Below are 15,977 nucleotides of genomic sequence, written 5' to 3' on the forward strand. Positions count from 1 at the left end.
TAAAAAAAGTGTAGCTTCATATATGTATGTAACGAAGCAGAGCGCTGGAGGATTTAATGTACTGCACAAAGGACAATCATGAGACAACAAGTGGGGAGAAGACATTACATTTAACAAACAGGACCTCCTCTAGTTAATTATTATTATATACTACAATATTGAATTGTGTGCAGACCCTGAATTGAGAAACACCCATGATGTCTATGGTTTGCATGGCCCTACCAAGATGGCGATGGTAGGAACCGCCCACTGAGCTTCAATTTTTTCCCTCCTTTATTAATATCTTCAGTTCTTTTACAGAATTTAGTCTTTAAAAAGAAAAAAACGGAAGGCAAAAGACAATTATAGAAAAAGGGACATAGCACACTAATGGAAAGAGGATAAACAAAATAAAATAGATAAATAAATAAAAAGAAAATACCGTCATAAGAAAAAGAATAAATAAGAAAATAAGAGGGTAAATATCACCGAGCTTCCATTTAGCTCTTCAGAAACCTATGGGTGACGTCACGGAGGCTCTGCCCATCTCTTTTTATACAGTCTCTGGTTTAAACCAATGTCATATACATAGACCATGACATAGACATATGTGTCATAGCTACATTTAGAGAGGCTCTGCGTTAAGTTAGTTATATATTACGGAAATATGCAGGTTGTTATTTATCTGACGCAAATCTGGAAAGTATAAAAAGAAAAGTGTTTAAAATAATGAGTTCAATCTGCGGGATATTTTAATCCTCATTAAGTGTCGTGGATGAAAGTGTTTGTAAAATGCTAAATAAGGAAACAGAACAAAGGTTGAAAAATCACAAACTAATATTATAAAAGAAAAGAAAGAAAATCCAGACCTGGTTTGAACCCGGTCTAATTGTGTTGTTCCTCTGGTTCCAGTCCAAAGTTGTCCTCATCCCATTGGAGCTTATTGCTGCAATGCTTTAAAAATGGTTTTCATTTTTAATTAAAACTATTTAATCTGGTTTTGTATGCCATTTCTTTATTTGGGTTATTTACTTGAATAATATTTCTTTAAGTTTATTTTATCATTGCAAATAGCTGAAGGCATTCAAAGTGCCACTTAAATGGGAAATTTTACATTTGTGCAATATTTATAATAATTTAGTCGGTCTAACTGGACCTGGTTTAAAGGCGGTCAGACTCTCCACAAATCTGAGAAACCAAACTTCTAAGTGGTCCAAGACCAGATGGAACGCAGGGGAAGAAGGAGCCGACAAGGGCAAGATAAATCCAGGGAACAGAACGGGGTCTAGGACAGGAATGTGGAACTGAACCTGACTGCTGGATACCAAGAAGAGAAGCTCTGCTGAGCATCTAGCTGGGAAACAGGAACAGGAGAGGGTTTAAGTAGAGCAGGAGGTGAGGATGGCGAGCAGTCAGGGAGCTCAGTTGGAGCAGAGGAGGTTGATGAGGTGGTGGAAATTCCAGCAGAGAAACCATCATGATGTGAACCAAGGACCTGTCTCTCGTCTCTTGCAGGTGATTGGACGAGCAACAGCCTATAAGAAGCTTCTGATGGCCATAAAGTCGGAGTACGACAGCAGCATCCGGGAGCTGGAGAGGAGGGAGGATGAAGTCAGGGCGCCTGCAGAGACGCTCATGTTACTGAAACAGTCGCTGATGACCTGCCAGAAACGAGCCAATCAGCTCAGAGACAGGTGTCACCTGTCCACGTTCCACTGCTTCTTCCTCAGCAGAGCTGTATGATCCTGGTGCCATAAAGTAGAAGTCCTGCCATGTTTTGGTAACAGTTTTTAACCAACAGGCTCGTCCACCTGGCCTGGAGCTGAGCTGGTTACACTCAGCTGCTTTAAAGGCTGGAACGGCGGCTGGACAGGACTTCCACGGTTTGATACCTGGATACTACACCTCTGTTCCTCAGCGATCAGAATCAATATTTCCATGATGTCACCGACCCAACCCTAACCCTAACCCCGTCTCTGTCCAGGATCTCCTTCTTTCAGACACAAACAGAACGACTGCAGGAGGAGATCCAGAGCATGGAGTCCTCAAAAGAGCAGAGCACCTGGATGGCAGGTACGGCAGGATGTCTCCATGCAGGAAGTTAGAAATGAGCTGCTTCCTGACGTTCTTTCAGACTGAAATAAAACACAAACACTGCTCTCCTCTCTGCATTATTCTATCCAGCCCAGACTGAAACTGGCTTCAGCCTTCTGAAAAACTGTGTTTCCAATCACCAAAGCAGTTTCACCCTGACAGCAGACGACTGACAGGAAAAGTCTTTTTAGAGAAACAGCCTCAAAGAAATGCACCTGTCATGTGACGTGTCTGAACGGCAGACACAAAGAGACAGAAACAAGCTGCAAAGCAGTGAAACGAAGCAAAATGATCTATAACTGCTACAAACAACGTATAAGACCACAAGAAACAGGCAGAAAATGGGTCCATCAGGCAAAACATTAGACACACAGCGCTGTGAAGGCAGGACAAAGCAGACATGATGGAGGCACAAGGAGGACCAAAGCCAAACAGAAAACTGTCACAAACAACTCCAAATAACAACAAAGAACAACAACATGTGATGAACGTCTTCAACAAGACACAATGAGATGCCAGAGAAACAGAAAAGGACTGGAACGAGACGTAAAGTCTCGTTTCTCTGATCCCGTCTGTCCTCCTGCAGGTCTGACTGTAGCCGAGTCGGAGGATCTCCAAGCTCTGGACAGACATCTGAAGGACCTGGAGACCCAGAAAGCCGCTCTGCTGGACACGAAGACCCAATGTGTCCCCCAGGAGGTCCGAACCCGGCTGGACGCTGAGCTGCAGACCACCGAGCACCACAGAGACCGTCTGAGCTCAGAGAACAAGCAGCTGAAGCTCCTGTAAGCTGAAAGTCCTGCAGCAGCACCGGACCTGAACGTCACCTGAACGTTGTCTCTTCTGCAGGAACAGACGTCTGCGGCGGGCGTTGGAGCGTCTGAAGGACAGGAGGCAGCTTCATCTGGAGGACATCATGCGCCTCACATCATCAGGTTGAAACGGTCTTTCCACGCCAACAGGTCCAGATTTACGGCCTTCCTCCTCATTTCTGATCCCCTTTTATCTAATAAACGTCTGCTGTTTTCACCATTAAACCCAGAAAACACCAAAATCTCTACGTAGGAATCATCTGTCAAATGATCTTCATTTATTTACCATTTACAAAAGATTCAGTAAACAGTAAGAAAAACAAAAACTGAATTAAATACAGGAAAATATAAAGGAAATTAATGAAGTAAATGAATAAATAATACAAAAATAAATGGCATGAAATCATGAAAAACAGAATAAAATTAAACAAAATCAAATATTTCATTAATTGATAAATAATAAACAAAAAAAGTTTTAAAATAGTATTAAAAGAGAAAAATAAAGAAAAGTTAAAATATTAAATAAATTTTACAACAATCAAACAATACAGAATAAATTAAGTAAAAATAATGAAAAGAAAAAACTGTAATTCCCTCAAATCTGATTAAGTTTGAAATAAAGTGATATGATTTATAAATCAATGATTATAAATCAACAGCAGAATAAACTAAGTAAAGTATAAGTAAACAAACAAACAACAGTAAATAAGAAAAGCTGTTTGTGTCGATGCAGCTTCAAGCTTCCTCCGCTCGTCTTCACTGACATAAATATGTCCCACAGATGATGAGGAGGACGAGGATGAGGACGATGAGGAGGATGAGGATGATGGCGCCTGTGGCGTGGCGCCGAGCAGAACGGAGTCGAAGCTGCGCAGGGATTACCTGGACAGGTGCTGAGTCCCCCGACGTCTCCTGGTCTGGCTGGATGAGCAGGTCTAAGTGTTCCCTCCTCTTCCTCGGCTTCCTGCAGGTTCGTCCAGCTCTTTGATTCAGCTCGGTACGAAGACGCCGCTCTCCACGCCGCCCGATCTCCGCGAGGAATCCTGAGGAACCTGGACACCATGGAGATGTTTACAGGTGAGGCCCACCTGATGTTTAGACCGCCTCATGAAAAGTCCTCTTTCTGCTTCATCTCTTCTCACCTGCCTCCTCTCAGGTGTGGACGGCCCCCCAGGCTCGGCTCCGCCTCCACACCTGTTCTTCTGGGCCCTGCTGGTTACCATGGCAGCAGGTGATGAGCTGTCGGCTCCTCTGTCCCTGCAGGGCGTCCGCTGCAGCCTGGAGCACGGCAACACGCAGCTCGTCGTGCACGCTGTCACCCAGAACAAGTAAGACACACGGACCCAAACCGCGTCGGGTTTACCTGCTGCACACATGTGTAGGGTCTACATGCTGTTTCCATGGAGACCAGACCCACATGGAAAACTCAAAATGAAACTAGAAAAGTGCGCTTCTTGAAGAAGAGCAAATGCGAATGCCCTTCTATGCTGAATGATTGGTATGCAGTTGCATAAGCATTTCAAGAAGCAGCACAGTTATGCAACTTCATTTAACACAGTAATGCATCAGGACTTGAACCCACAAACATCTGAACAAGAGCCCATTTCTTTAACCTCTCAGATCTTCACTGTGTGTTGGCAGAATCATCAAAATTTTCTATCATTGGAATGGAATTTTTTTTTTACACTTCCTACAGTGTGGAATCGGCAAAAGAGCTTAAAGGGTTCCTATTCTGGTATTTGGAGTTTTCTGAGCTTTCTACAGTGTTACAGTGTTGAATCCTCATCAGACATGTGAACGACACTGTTTTTTATCACCTAAACACATGTTTGAGTTTGAGTTTGAGTTCCAGCACTCTCTCTGTTCGGTTTCCATGGCGACGAAAAACGCGTCATTTTAGAGAGTTTTTTCTACGTGGAAATCCTTGTGACGTCCCGGGGGATAAGGTTGGGTGATTGGTTACCTTCTACTGGTTAACAAGGGCATGTACAAATACATCAGGCGGGTGGAAAACGTGGGATAAAGTTATTTCCAACGATGGCTGGTGAGTTTACCAAAGAGAGACATCCTGCTGCATTCGTTGCTGTGGGTTGCTGTTTTCCACTTCGTTTTCAGGCTCTGATTCAGGTTCCAACATGTAGGGCTGGATGCTATGTGTTGACATTGTAGTTTGTTTTTTTATTGAGTTCATATGAGCCTAATCCTTCTGTTTATGAGATGTTACAATGACGGTGAAAGCAGGTGCGGTGCGCGCTCCCGATGTAGTGCAGTGGCGGGAGGCGGGGCTTAATGCGGAAGAGTCTCAATCCACTCGTTTTGCCCGCAGGCTGATCTGACAGCCTACGGAGAGGGTCGGTCTGAAGTAAATAAAGCCATTTGTGACAATAACTCCATCAATCCCAGCCCTTCTGGGCTCAGAAATAAAAATAAATTAGCCTGAAATGCACAGAATAGTTCCACTTTAAATGTGTAAAGTAGCACACAAGATCTATTAGACATAGATCAGCACAAGCATCTGATATGATTTATGAAAACCCAGCTCATGGACTTGAACTCACAACCTTCTGAATCAGAGGCAAGTCATTTTACCACGATGCCACTACAGTTGCTTTTCATGACCTGGCAGGAGCACTAATATTTTTAGCCATTGGTATGGGATTGCCTTTACCACCAGTGTGTAATCAGCAGAATTGCAAAATGATGTGAAAGGTTGAACTGCTGTCAAGAAGGCAAAGATTATTTTAAATAATTTGTAAATATAACTAAGATTCTGAAGTCAGTAGTTAAACTACATTAATCATTGCAGAAAACCATTTAGAACTGCTTGTGTAATCAGTTAAAGACTTTATTGTTCAACATGAGCAATGCTGTTTCATTTGAAGCACTTTAACAACAAAACTAATATTTTACTGTCATTTCTGCAGTTTTTCTTTTATCTTGAACTAACCCTTCGTATTAATTGCATAACTCTTGAGGACAGACATTGGACAGAATATATCTTATTTGTACAGACAGCCCACACTTTAAGTCAACAGTTTTCAGCAAAAACAAAAGTAAAGTCAAAATTCTTGAATCAGCTCTGAGCCAATCCGATCACTCTGTGCAAACCTGACACACCATTACAGTGTACAATGTTCAAGACTGGATTTGAACCCGTCCCATGTATACCAATGCGTACCTGTGTACTGGTGTAGAAAATGGACCAATTGCTGAGCTGCATTTTCTGTTTTGTCCAATCACAGGAACTGATTTTAAAAATTGACAAAAACTTGAATAACTTGGAAAGGTTCACATGTTACAAAGACCAAAAGTCATAGCACATATCTCCTAAATTGGCTAAAGAGTTCAATGCTTGAATGGTTAAAGTGAAACTAGAGGTGTAGCATTTCAAACATTTTGCAGGAAAAACAAATTTGTTCCATTTGAAGCATTTTAATAATAAAAATTTAATATATAACTGTAATTACCCAGAAATATTTTTTAACACGAATAAACACATTGTTTTAGATGTACAGCTCTTCAAAACAGGCATTGCACATTGTTGTGTTACATGTGCAGACAATCCACATTTTAACTGCAAAGCTTGCAGTAAAATCTAAGCACTTTGTTGGAACGGTATGCAGTACTCTATGAACAACATCTGGCATCATAATGCAGAACCTTTGATGCTGGATTTGAACCCATCCCTTGTACACCAATGCGTTCTTGTGTACCGGTGCCCAAAATGGACCAATCGCTGAGCTGCATTTTCTGATTTGTCCAATCACAAGAAATGATTTGCAAATTTGACAAAAACCTGACAACTTGAACATTTTTCCATGTTACAAAGACCAAAAGTCATAGCACATATCTCCTGGATGAGCTGAAGAGTTTGAAATTTGAATGGTTGAAGTGAGGCAAAAGGTGTGGGAGGAGTAGAGTTTCAAACATTTTGCAGGAAAGAAAAGCGTTTTATTTGAAGCATTTCAGGAACAACTTAATCAGTGTGAATGCGATTCACCGCGTTTGTGCCACTTCAGCCTATCAAATATTAAACTCTTCGGTACATTCATGAGAATGAAGCTGTGACTTTTGTCGAAGCAATCTTTTGTAGATTTTGAGATATTTAGCATTTTGTAAAAATAAATTCAGGCTTGTGATTGGCTGAAAGCCCTTCAAACCAAATGAGGATTGGACACTGAAAAAATGCAGCTCAGCTATTGGTCAGTTTTTGCATAATGAGCTGGAAATTGCTTCAACAGGGTGCAGAGCTCTGCACCAGTTTCCAGTGGCCGGTACATGACAGCCATATAAATACTGACAACTTCCATCTATTTACTGGTTCGGCAGAGTTTTACAACAGTCCTGTACACATAGAGATGTTTATCAATGTAAATCTGGCATGTGCTTCTTAAAAACCGACAAGTTTTACATAAATTCAAGGTGGAATTTTACTTTTATTGAACCTGTTTTCATTCACAATGTGTCAAGTTAGATGATTGCTCCCAGCTGAGTTCTTTAACCAGCAGGGTCTGTTTGTTACTATATAAATTAGCATAGTTAGTTTTGGCTCAGAGTTTTTTGCAATGTTTTTTTTTTTTTAAAGTGGGCGTAACCTTGTAACATCAAGTCAACCCAGTGCTTCTATTTTGTCATTTTGCCCCTTTATCCATTCAAATTTTAAATTATTAACCTCATTCAGGAGATATGTTTGGCTTTTTCACATTTATACTTTTTCAGTTATTTAGGTTTTTGTCAATTTTTCAATTCTGTCTTGTGATTGGAGAAAACAGAAATTCAACTCAGCAATTGGTTTATTTTTTTGCATAATGAGCTACAGACTGCTTTATCAGGGTGCACTGCGACACAAGTGTATAGTGGTGTACAAGGTGCAGGTATTCATCCAACATCTAACATAAAGCTTCCCAATGCGCAATGTTATGAAGCTTGTCCAGAGGCCTTTGACTGGTGCTGTTGTTCAATTGCTTCCAGCTGTTTGCTGCACAGACTGCAGAGGTCTCTGGTTGGTGCTGTTGTTAAACTGTGGTCCACATTGTGGTCTTGACTCCCATTTTCTTTGAAAAGATATCAAGCCAGCTCAGTACCTCTTAATACTACATCTTCATAGCACCTAAAAAAGAAAAGTGTTTCTTTACATGGCCACTAGATAGCACTCTAAGACCAGAAATGAAAAGAAACTCCGTGCTTTTCAGTCCATGGTGCTTTTCAGTTGACCAACAGCGATTTAGTTCAACCTTTCCCTTTTAGCAATCCTGCTCATTACATGCTGGTGGAAGTTCTAAAAAGGCATTTTTATGCCAATAGCTAAACTCTTCAATAGTTCTGCCAGTACCTTGAACATCCTCTTTTCAATAGAAATGTTTTACCTTTTCCCACACATGTATATCAGGGCAAAATGGTGGCCTAGTGGTTATGAGAATGGGCCTTCGCACTGGATGTTGTAGATTTGAATCCAAACAGTAACATCTCACCAAATATTTCCACAAAGTACAACTTATCACCTCCTTGCACATCTGTATTAATCTGTCTTCATATATTGCAAAGACATTGACTTTTTGTGCAGGTAGTCCACATATTAACTTGCAGCTGAAACTTAACACTGATGGAAAGGTATGCAGCATTCTGTGTGCAACAACTAGCATGATGATGCACGATGTTTAAAACTGGATTTGAACCCGTCCGATGTATACCAATGCGTACCTGTGTACCGGTGCAGAAAATGGACCAATCGCTGAACTGCATTTTCTGTTTTGTCCAATCACAGGAACTGATTTTAAAAATTGACAAAGACTTGAATAACTCAAAAAGTATAAATCTTACAAAGACCAAATGTCAAAGCACATATCTTCTTAATTGGCTGAAGAGTTTGATGTTTGAATGGTTAAAGTGAGACTATAGGTGTAGGAGGAGTAACATTAAGATCTTGCAGGAAAGACAACTTTGTTCTATTCGAGGCATTTTCACTACAAAAATGTAGTTTACCTTTTGCTTCCCCAGAGCATTTTTTTTTTTAAAAGCTGGAGTTAACACTTTGTAATAGTTGTCCAAGACAAACCTAGCACAGACACTATTATGTTTGTGTGAACAGTCAACACCAACTGCACAGTTCACAGCTGAATCTACACTTCAACAGACCCATATGAAGTAGTTTTTGTGCACAAACTTGCATACCATCACAATGCACACCAGTTAATGCTGGATTTGAACCCATGCCTTGTATACCAATATGTACATGTGTATCGGTGCAGAAAATGTACCAGTCGCTGAGCTGAATTCCATTTCGTCCAATCACAGGAACGTATTTCAATACATTGACAAAAACTTGAATAACTTAAAAAGTTTAAATGTTACAAAGACCAAAAGTCGTAGAACATATCTCCTGAATGGGCTGAAGAGTTTGGTATTTGAATGGTTGAAGTGAGACAAACGGTGTAGGAGGAGTAGCGTTTCAAAGATTTTGCAAGAATAGACAATGGAAACCAGGACCAAGACAAACCGGAAACTGCAAACCGGTGCAGAGCTCCAAACCCTTGTTGAAGCTGTTTTCAGCTCATTATGCAAAAACTGACCAATCCCCGAGCTGAATTTTTTCAACGTCCAATCTGGATTGGGTTTGAAGGACTTTCATCCAATCACAAGGCTGAATTTATTTTTAAAAAATGCTAAATATCTCAAAAACTACAAAGATTTCAAATAAAAAAAAAAAAATCGTAGCACACATGCCCTGAAGGAGCTGCACAGTTTAAGATCTGAATGATTGAAGTGACTTGAACAGTGCAGGACTAGTAGCACGGCAAAAATTGGCGGAATAATAATAATAATAATAATAATAATAAGATATAAAGAACAGGAACTCAATGGGGTATTCACATGAAATAGATCCAGAAAATTATTACTGTGAATGCCCATGGGGCCTTCACATTATTGAGATCCTGCTCGGCCATTTTTATTATTATTCCACCAAACTTTGGCACGCTACTCCTCGTGCGCCGTTCAAGTTACTTCAACCATTCACATCTCAAACCCTGCAGCTCCTTCAGGAGAAGTGTGCTACGACTTTTGTCGTTTCAAATCTTTGTAGTTTTTGAGATATTTAACATGTTGCAAAAATGAATTTGGCCTTGTGATTGGATGAAAGACTTTCAAACCCACTGCGCATTGGATGTTACAAAAATTCAGCTCTGCGAATGGTCAGTTTTTGTATAATGAGCTGAAAACTGCTTCAACAGGGTTTTGGAGCTCTGCACCAGTTTGCAGTGTCCGGTTCATCCAGTTCCCATCCCTATTGTCTTTCCTGCAAAGTGTTTGAAACGCTACTCCTCCTACACCTTTTGCCTCACTTCAACCATTCAAATGTCAAACTGTTCAGCTCATTCAGGAGATATGTTCTACGACTTTTGGTCTTTCTAACATGTAAACTTTTCAAGTTATTCACATTTTGGCCAAATGTTAAAATTCTCTCCTGTGATTGGACAAAACAGAATTCAGCTCAGCGATTGGTGCATTTTGTGCACCAGTACACAGGTACACATACAAGGCACGGGTTCAAATACAGCATTTAACATGCATGTTGGCTGTTGCTTGTGTGATGGCATGTAGTTCTGCAGACTGCTTAATGTGAACTATTGGTCTCTGCTGAACACTTCAAAGAGCAAAGGAAGTGTCACAGTTCAATATGAAGGATTTGTTCCAGCAATGCTTCCTGCAACATTTCAACACTTTGATATCTGAAACACATTAAACAAAGTTTTTCACATCTTCACTGGAGTTTAGTTCAACCTTGCACATGTGTTTGCAATCCCACTAATTACACCCTGCTGGAAGTGAGAAAAAAGGCGTTCCCATCCCAATTGGAAAAAATTTTAACGCTTTTTCTGAGGTGCAACTAAGAGTAATGGGTGTAATGAGGAAGACAGTGTGCTTCAATACAGAAGTTCATGGGTTCAATCCTGATGTGGGGCAATTAGACAATGTCAGTTGTGCTTTTTTTTTTCAATTTCTTACACTTATGCAATTTCATTGCACTATGCACTATGCAGCACAGTGACATGGTGGTTAGCACTGTGGCCTCACAGCAAGGACGCTGGTTTGAAGCTTGGCCGCCGGGGTAAGGTTTGGAAAATGAGTTAATTATTATTGTTGCATAAACAAGTATTTACAACTGAAATGCTGAACTTTTACGGTATTTGTTTCTTCTGCTCCTCCTCGGACTGACCCTCTCTGAGGAGCTGGGCGATGTTCTTACTGAGCATGCTCAGAAGAACCCCGATGTGGCCGACGTGTGCCTGCCGTTGGCCACCAGCGTGTATGAGGCCTGCGGCACGGACAAGAAGGCGGCTCTGTGCATGTGCAGGAGCGGGCTGATCCACAGTGCTGCTGAGCTGATGTGGCACAGCGCCACACCAGGTGTGTCTGTCTGCACCTTCACCAGGTTCATCTTGTTTACAGAAAGGCAGCTCGGAGCTTCTCCAGACGATGCAGTTCTGTTGGCTTCTTCGGACCAACATGTTCAGGACTGGATCAGGTTCCTGCTGGGTTTGATGACTCGCCATCAGTCAACGCAGTTCGCTTATCCTGAACCATCTACCTGTTTCAGAGAGATCCTCTGGACCAATAAGGAGCAGGAGAAAAGAAAACACTGGGAGAAGAGGAGGTTGTGGAGTTCAGGTGGACTTGAACAGGGTCCAGAAAACTTCGGTCCTCCAGGGTATCCGGCAGGTTTTTCTTGTTTCCCTGCACCAACACATCCGATTCAAATCAAATGGATCCAACAGCTTCTCATCAGTTCAGTTAGGTGTGTTGGAGCATGGAGACCACTAAAACCTCCAGAATACTGGCTCTCGAGAACTGGAACCTGTGGTCTAGAAGTCACATCCAGGTCAGACCCAGCTCCCACTCAGATCAGATCCAGGTCACACCCCGGTCAGACTGGAGGGATTATATTGGGTGTTTCTCAGTTCTGGGTCTGCACACTTCCAAGTGCGCAGACTGCGTAGGCTACAAAGTGTTCTACATGGTCTGCACACATCGAAGTGCGCTTACTGTCAGTAAAATGAGACGCCTCTCTAGTGGATGAGAATTACCCATAGTGCTCCAGTCCTCCGTTGCCTAGCAACTACATATGCCAAGTTTATCTCATTACTGATCCCATTCTTCCACAAAAAGACACAAAAATATGTTTAAAATGACAGAAAATGGTGCCACTTATTTAACTTTGATTTATTTTCCTTTTCCTTTCTGTGTAAATGAGCAACATGAGGCGGTTTAGACGAGCTCTCCTCTGGCTGACAGCTCATCCTGTCAAGCTGACGTTAAGTTCAGTGGAAAATAATCCTTGTTAGACACATATACAGTCGTCTTCATATGTATTCATACCCTCCCATTAAAGAAAGAGAAAAACTGCTGCCTGGGAAATAAGATGAAACTGACAATAGTAATAATAAATAGGAAGTTTTATGAAAACCGTGACATTATTTTCTAATTCTGGTTCAATAGAAATATTTTTAAAAAGCAAACAAATTTGATAAAATAATAAATGTTCCGTCAGTCATAAACTAATATTTAGTAGAACCATCCTGTGACGTTTCCAGTCCAGTCAGGTGTTTTCTGTTCCTCCCAGTCAGACTTCTGCACCTGTTGACAGGTATTTTGTCCCACTGTTCATCAGAAAAATGCTCTCATTTGTCCAAGACTGATTTGTGTTTTTGTTGTTTTTTCTTTAACTCGTTAAATGACAGTGTCTTTTATCACTGGATTGTAATTTAGCACATGTTTAATTATTGTTCCTTTTTCCAGTCTCCAGTTATCTGAGTGACTGGAATAAATTCAGCCTATTCTTTAATGAAAGGAGACGAAGACGTCTGAAGACGACTGGAATGAAATCCATTGTGGTTATTGGACACAATGTCCTCCCAGCTCGTCTGCTGGGACAAATATGTGTGTGTTTACACATAAAAATAAATAAAGAAACGGTCTGGCTGGTGTGGTACCGACACCGGCGCTCTGCTGCTCTTTCTTTTCTATCAGGAGCGCAGTGAATTCTGGGATTGGAGAGGATAGGGTACATCTCTTGTGTCCTTCGTTTTAAGATAATCTGGAGCCAAACGAAGGGTGGACTGGAAGGAGCCTCTGAATTGAGACAGCACTTGGTGCGCCACTATGACACATGCAGCCGACAAATCCCCACTTGGAAGCGTGCAGATCCTGAATGGAGAAACACCCCATGTCTCTTATTTATCATCTGGACATCTTCAAGGAGGAGCAGGATAGCTGGGTCCAGAGGAAGGTCTGGGTCCACCTCCTGAGCCTCCTACCTACATGGACAATGTTCCTCCTGCAGGTGTTTGTGTCACCTGACCGTCTTGTAGTGATCATTGACCCGGTCTTCATCAGAAGACCTGGTTCTGACCCGGTTTGAGTTCAACCCACCAAACAGAAAAATAAAACCGGTAAAAAATCTCAGATTTAGTCTTTAAAAATTTCAAAATTCTTTGGACTGATGGATCTCAGATGAACTGAGCTGAAACCAGTTCAGATCCAGACCAGAACCAGCAGAACCAGGAAGCTGTGGTGATGGAGATGTTTGTGTGAAACCTCCTGAAAGACTCTCCGTCTTTCTTTCAGATGACTGTATGTGGGTTCTGTGTCGCTCGCCCAGCCTCTCTCTCCTCCAGCTGCTGACGGCGGCTCCACAGGGCCGGGCGGCCATCTGGCCAGTGGGCGGGGCCTGTACCGCCCTGCTGGCGAACCCTCAGCATCAGCAGCTGGTGCTGCAGCTTCTGGATGGCTTCATCAGCCAAGGAAGAGGTGCGTGGACACAACCTGTTAACCACTAACTAAGTTAATGAAACTATTTCATTGAAGGTTAATAGTGAAATAAATCAAATATTTATATGAGGTTATTTACAAGCCTCCTTTGTTTCTTTTTATTTAGCCAATTTAAATAATTCATTTATTTATTCATTTTCTTGTATTTATACATTTTTTTTTTTTTTTACAATATTTATTGTTTTTATTTAATTTATTGCAATGATGGCATTTTGTTTTGTTGCATTTTCTGGTCATTTTTCTTATTTTATAATTGTTTTTAGGTATTTATTTTGCATTCATATAATTCTTTATTGATTCAGATGTTATTGGGTCAACCAAAAAATAGAGATTATTCATATATAAATGTGTTCTGACATCGGAACGTCATTCGGACTGGAGAAATGTGGGTGAATGATAACAAAGAAAGGGAAGGTAACCCACACGGAGAGCATTGCAATCCCGGAGAGCAGGATAACAGATGTGGAGGAAAGCTACAAGTACCTGGGCATACCACAGGCGAGTGGCAACCATGAAGAAGCCACAAGGAAAGCTGCCACAGCTTTTTATTCAAGAAAATTGGATGTATGATTGGTGTTAACAAAGCAATCCCCAGTTTGAGTGTCTGACTCCAGCTGTCAGTCACTAACTGTCACGGCGTTGCTGAGTTGAGAGAACAAGCAGTCACAGTAAATTAACTCTGTTGTTCCCGGTTCATGTTTTCTGAATAAAGCTTGTTGTTAACTGAATGTGGTGATGAGGATGAGTCATGTGACCTCACCATGGTTCCATCCTCCAGAGGTGTTGAAGAACATGATCCTGGAGGACGCCGGCTCCTCGGTGGATGTCTGGAACGATGTGGCATCTTTCTGCTCCAAGCTGAAGCGGGAGGACCTGAGCCAGGTCGTGAGGTCCATCCTGCTGGATCAGAGTGGGACTGCAGTCCGGTCACCAGACCTACAGGGAGCCCGGCTCATGGAGCATGTCTTTATGTGAGAACTGAACCTGAAAGTCTATTCTTCTGCTTCTGGTGCTTCTTTCGTTTTCTTTATCATCATCATCATCATCTGAAGATCAGCCATGTATCTTTCTGCACTTCTTCTTCATCTTCATCCAGGTCAAATAAACCTGCTCCCATCATAAATATTGGTTCTTTTTATGAACAAAACTGAGGCTTAAACCTTTAGATCTGGTTTCTATTGTCTCTATAGTTTTTTATATGATGCATCAGTTCTGTTTTATGTTTGCATTGTCTATGATGTATCCAACAGTCAGGTAGCAGAAGAGTGTTGCAGTCTGGATTTTGTCCTACTCAAATCAAGCTGATAGTCATCAGGCACTGCTGGGATCTGAACCCAGAATCTCCTGTTTAAAAGACAATGGCTTTTATGCTTTAGTGAAGTCTTTTGTCAACGGTTGGTTTGCCTGAGAGGATCCCGGCTGACCATTCTGGCAAATGTCTGGCATTTCTTGTTGCGGTATTTTCTCTTCAGGTTATTAATTATTTCTTCCACCATTTTTTAAAATTTGTTTTCGACTTTATTGAAACCAAGTGCATATTACAGCCAGCCAGAATATTGGCCTGAACCCACTCTTTACCCACTGATGACGTCATGGTTGGTAAAGAAAACATTGTTTTTTGTGCTTCTCACTGAGAGCCAATGTTTCAGGTTCCAAACCACCTTGTTTCCAGCATGAATGTACAGGCCAGTCAAAGTCTTGATGTAGTCCTGCATGTATCAGCCCCTTCTGGCTCAATTTGACAATCTGGGTTTGATCATACAGCTGTACATTAACTCTCTGTGAAGACCATAAGCAGCAAGGCCCTAGCTGGGATTTGAACCAAGGATCCCCTGTTACTAGACAGATGCTTTCCCCCGCTAAGCTACAGCACATTGTCAATGCTCTAAATATGCTAAATGTTTGGAGAGAATGGAAGAGAATGAAAACTACAGAAAACAGACATCAGCATAGAGGTGTATTTTTCTTCAGTATCTTTGCCAAAACCATTAGAAAATGAAGAAAGATCCTAAAACTGGTAATGGAAAAGTCTTGTAATTATGATACTGTGAGCCTCTGTAGAGGACAGATGGTTCTAATGGCTTGAGCAGAATCTGGTATACTGATACTGATCTCTGGAATGAGACTTTGAAGTGAGACAGTTCTACACCAAGAACTGAGATAACAGTGTTCTCAGATGGGGTTGGGGGAATGAAGTATATAAGTCATTCTAAGTTGATTGTTGGTTCATCTTGTCCACAGGCTGGCGTCACTTGGTCTGCTGGT

General features: G+C 41.5%; 1 protein-coding gene across 1 annotated transcript in view; it reads left to right on the plus strand.

The window, feature by feature from the left end:
* LOC306762822 (clathrin heavy chain linker domain-containing protein 1-like) overlaps positions 1–14,687 on the plus strand; it is a gene marked incomplete at both ends in the record, with an annotated part of 17,219 nt that extends 2,532 nt beyond the window's left edge. The window contains 9 exons of the mRNA XM_079249445.1: positions 1,495–1,673; positions 1,964–2,052; positions 2,660–2,858; positions 3,695–3,775; positions 3,856–3,962; positions 4,042–4,213; positions 11,095–11,291; positions 13,509–13,691; positions 14,491–14,687. Of these exons, the coding sequence (XP_079105571.1) occupies positions 1,495–1,673; positions 1,964–2,052; positions 2,660–2,858; positions 3,695–3,775; positions 3,856–3,962; positions 4,042–4,213; positions 11,095–11,291; positions 13,509–13,691; positions 14,491–14,687 (1,404 nt within the window). The remainder of the gene's footprint in view (positions 1–1,494; positions 1,674–1,963; positions 2,053–2,659; positions 2,859–3,694; positions 3,776–3,855; positions 3,963–4,041; positions 4,214–11,094; positions 11,292–13,508; positions 13,692–14,490) is intronic.
* Between the last annotated feature and the right edge of the window lie 1,290 nt (positions 14,688–15,977).

Source organism: Telmatherina bonti (genome assembly GCF_933228915.1).
Source record: "Telmatherina bonti genome assembly, chromosome: 11".
NCBI classification, from domain to species: Eukaryota; Metazoa; Chordata; class Actinopteri; order Atheriniformes; family Telmatherinidae; genus Telmatherina; species Telmatherina bonti.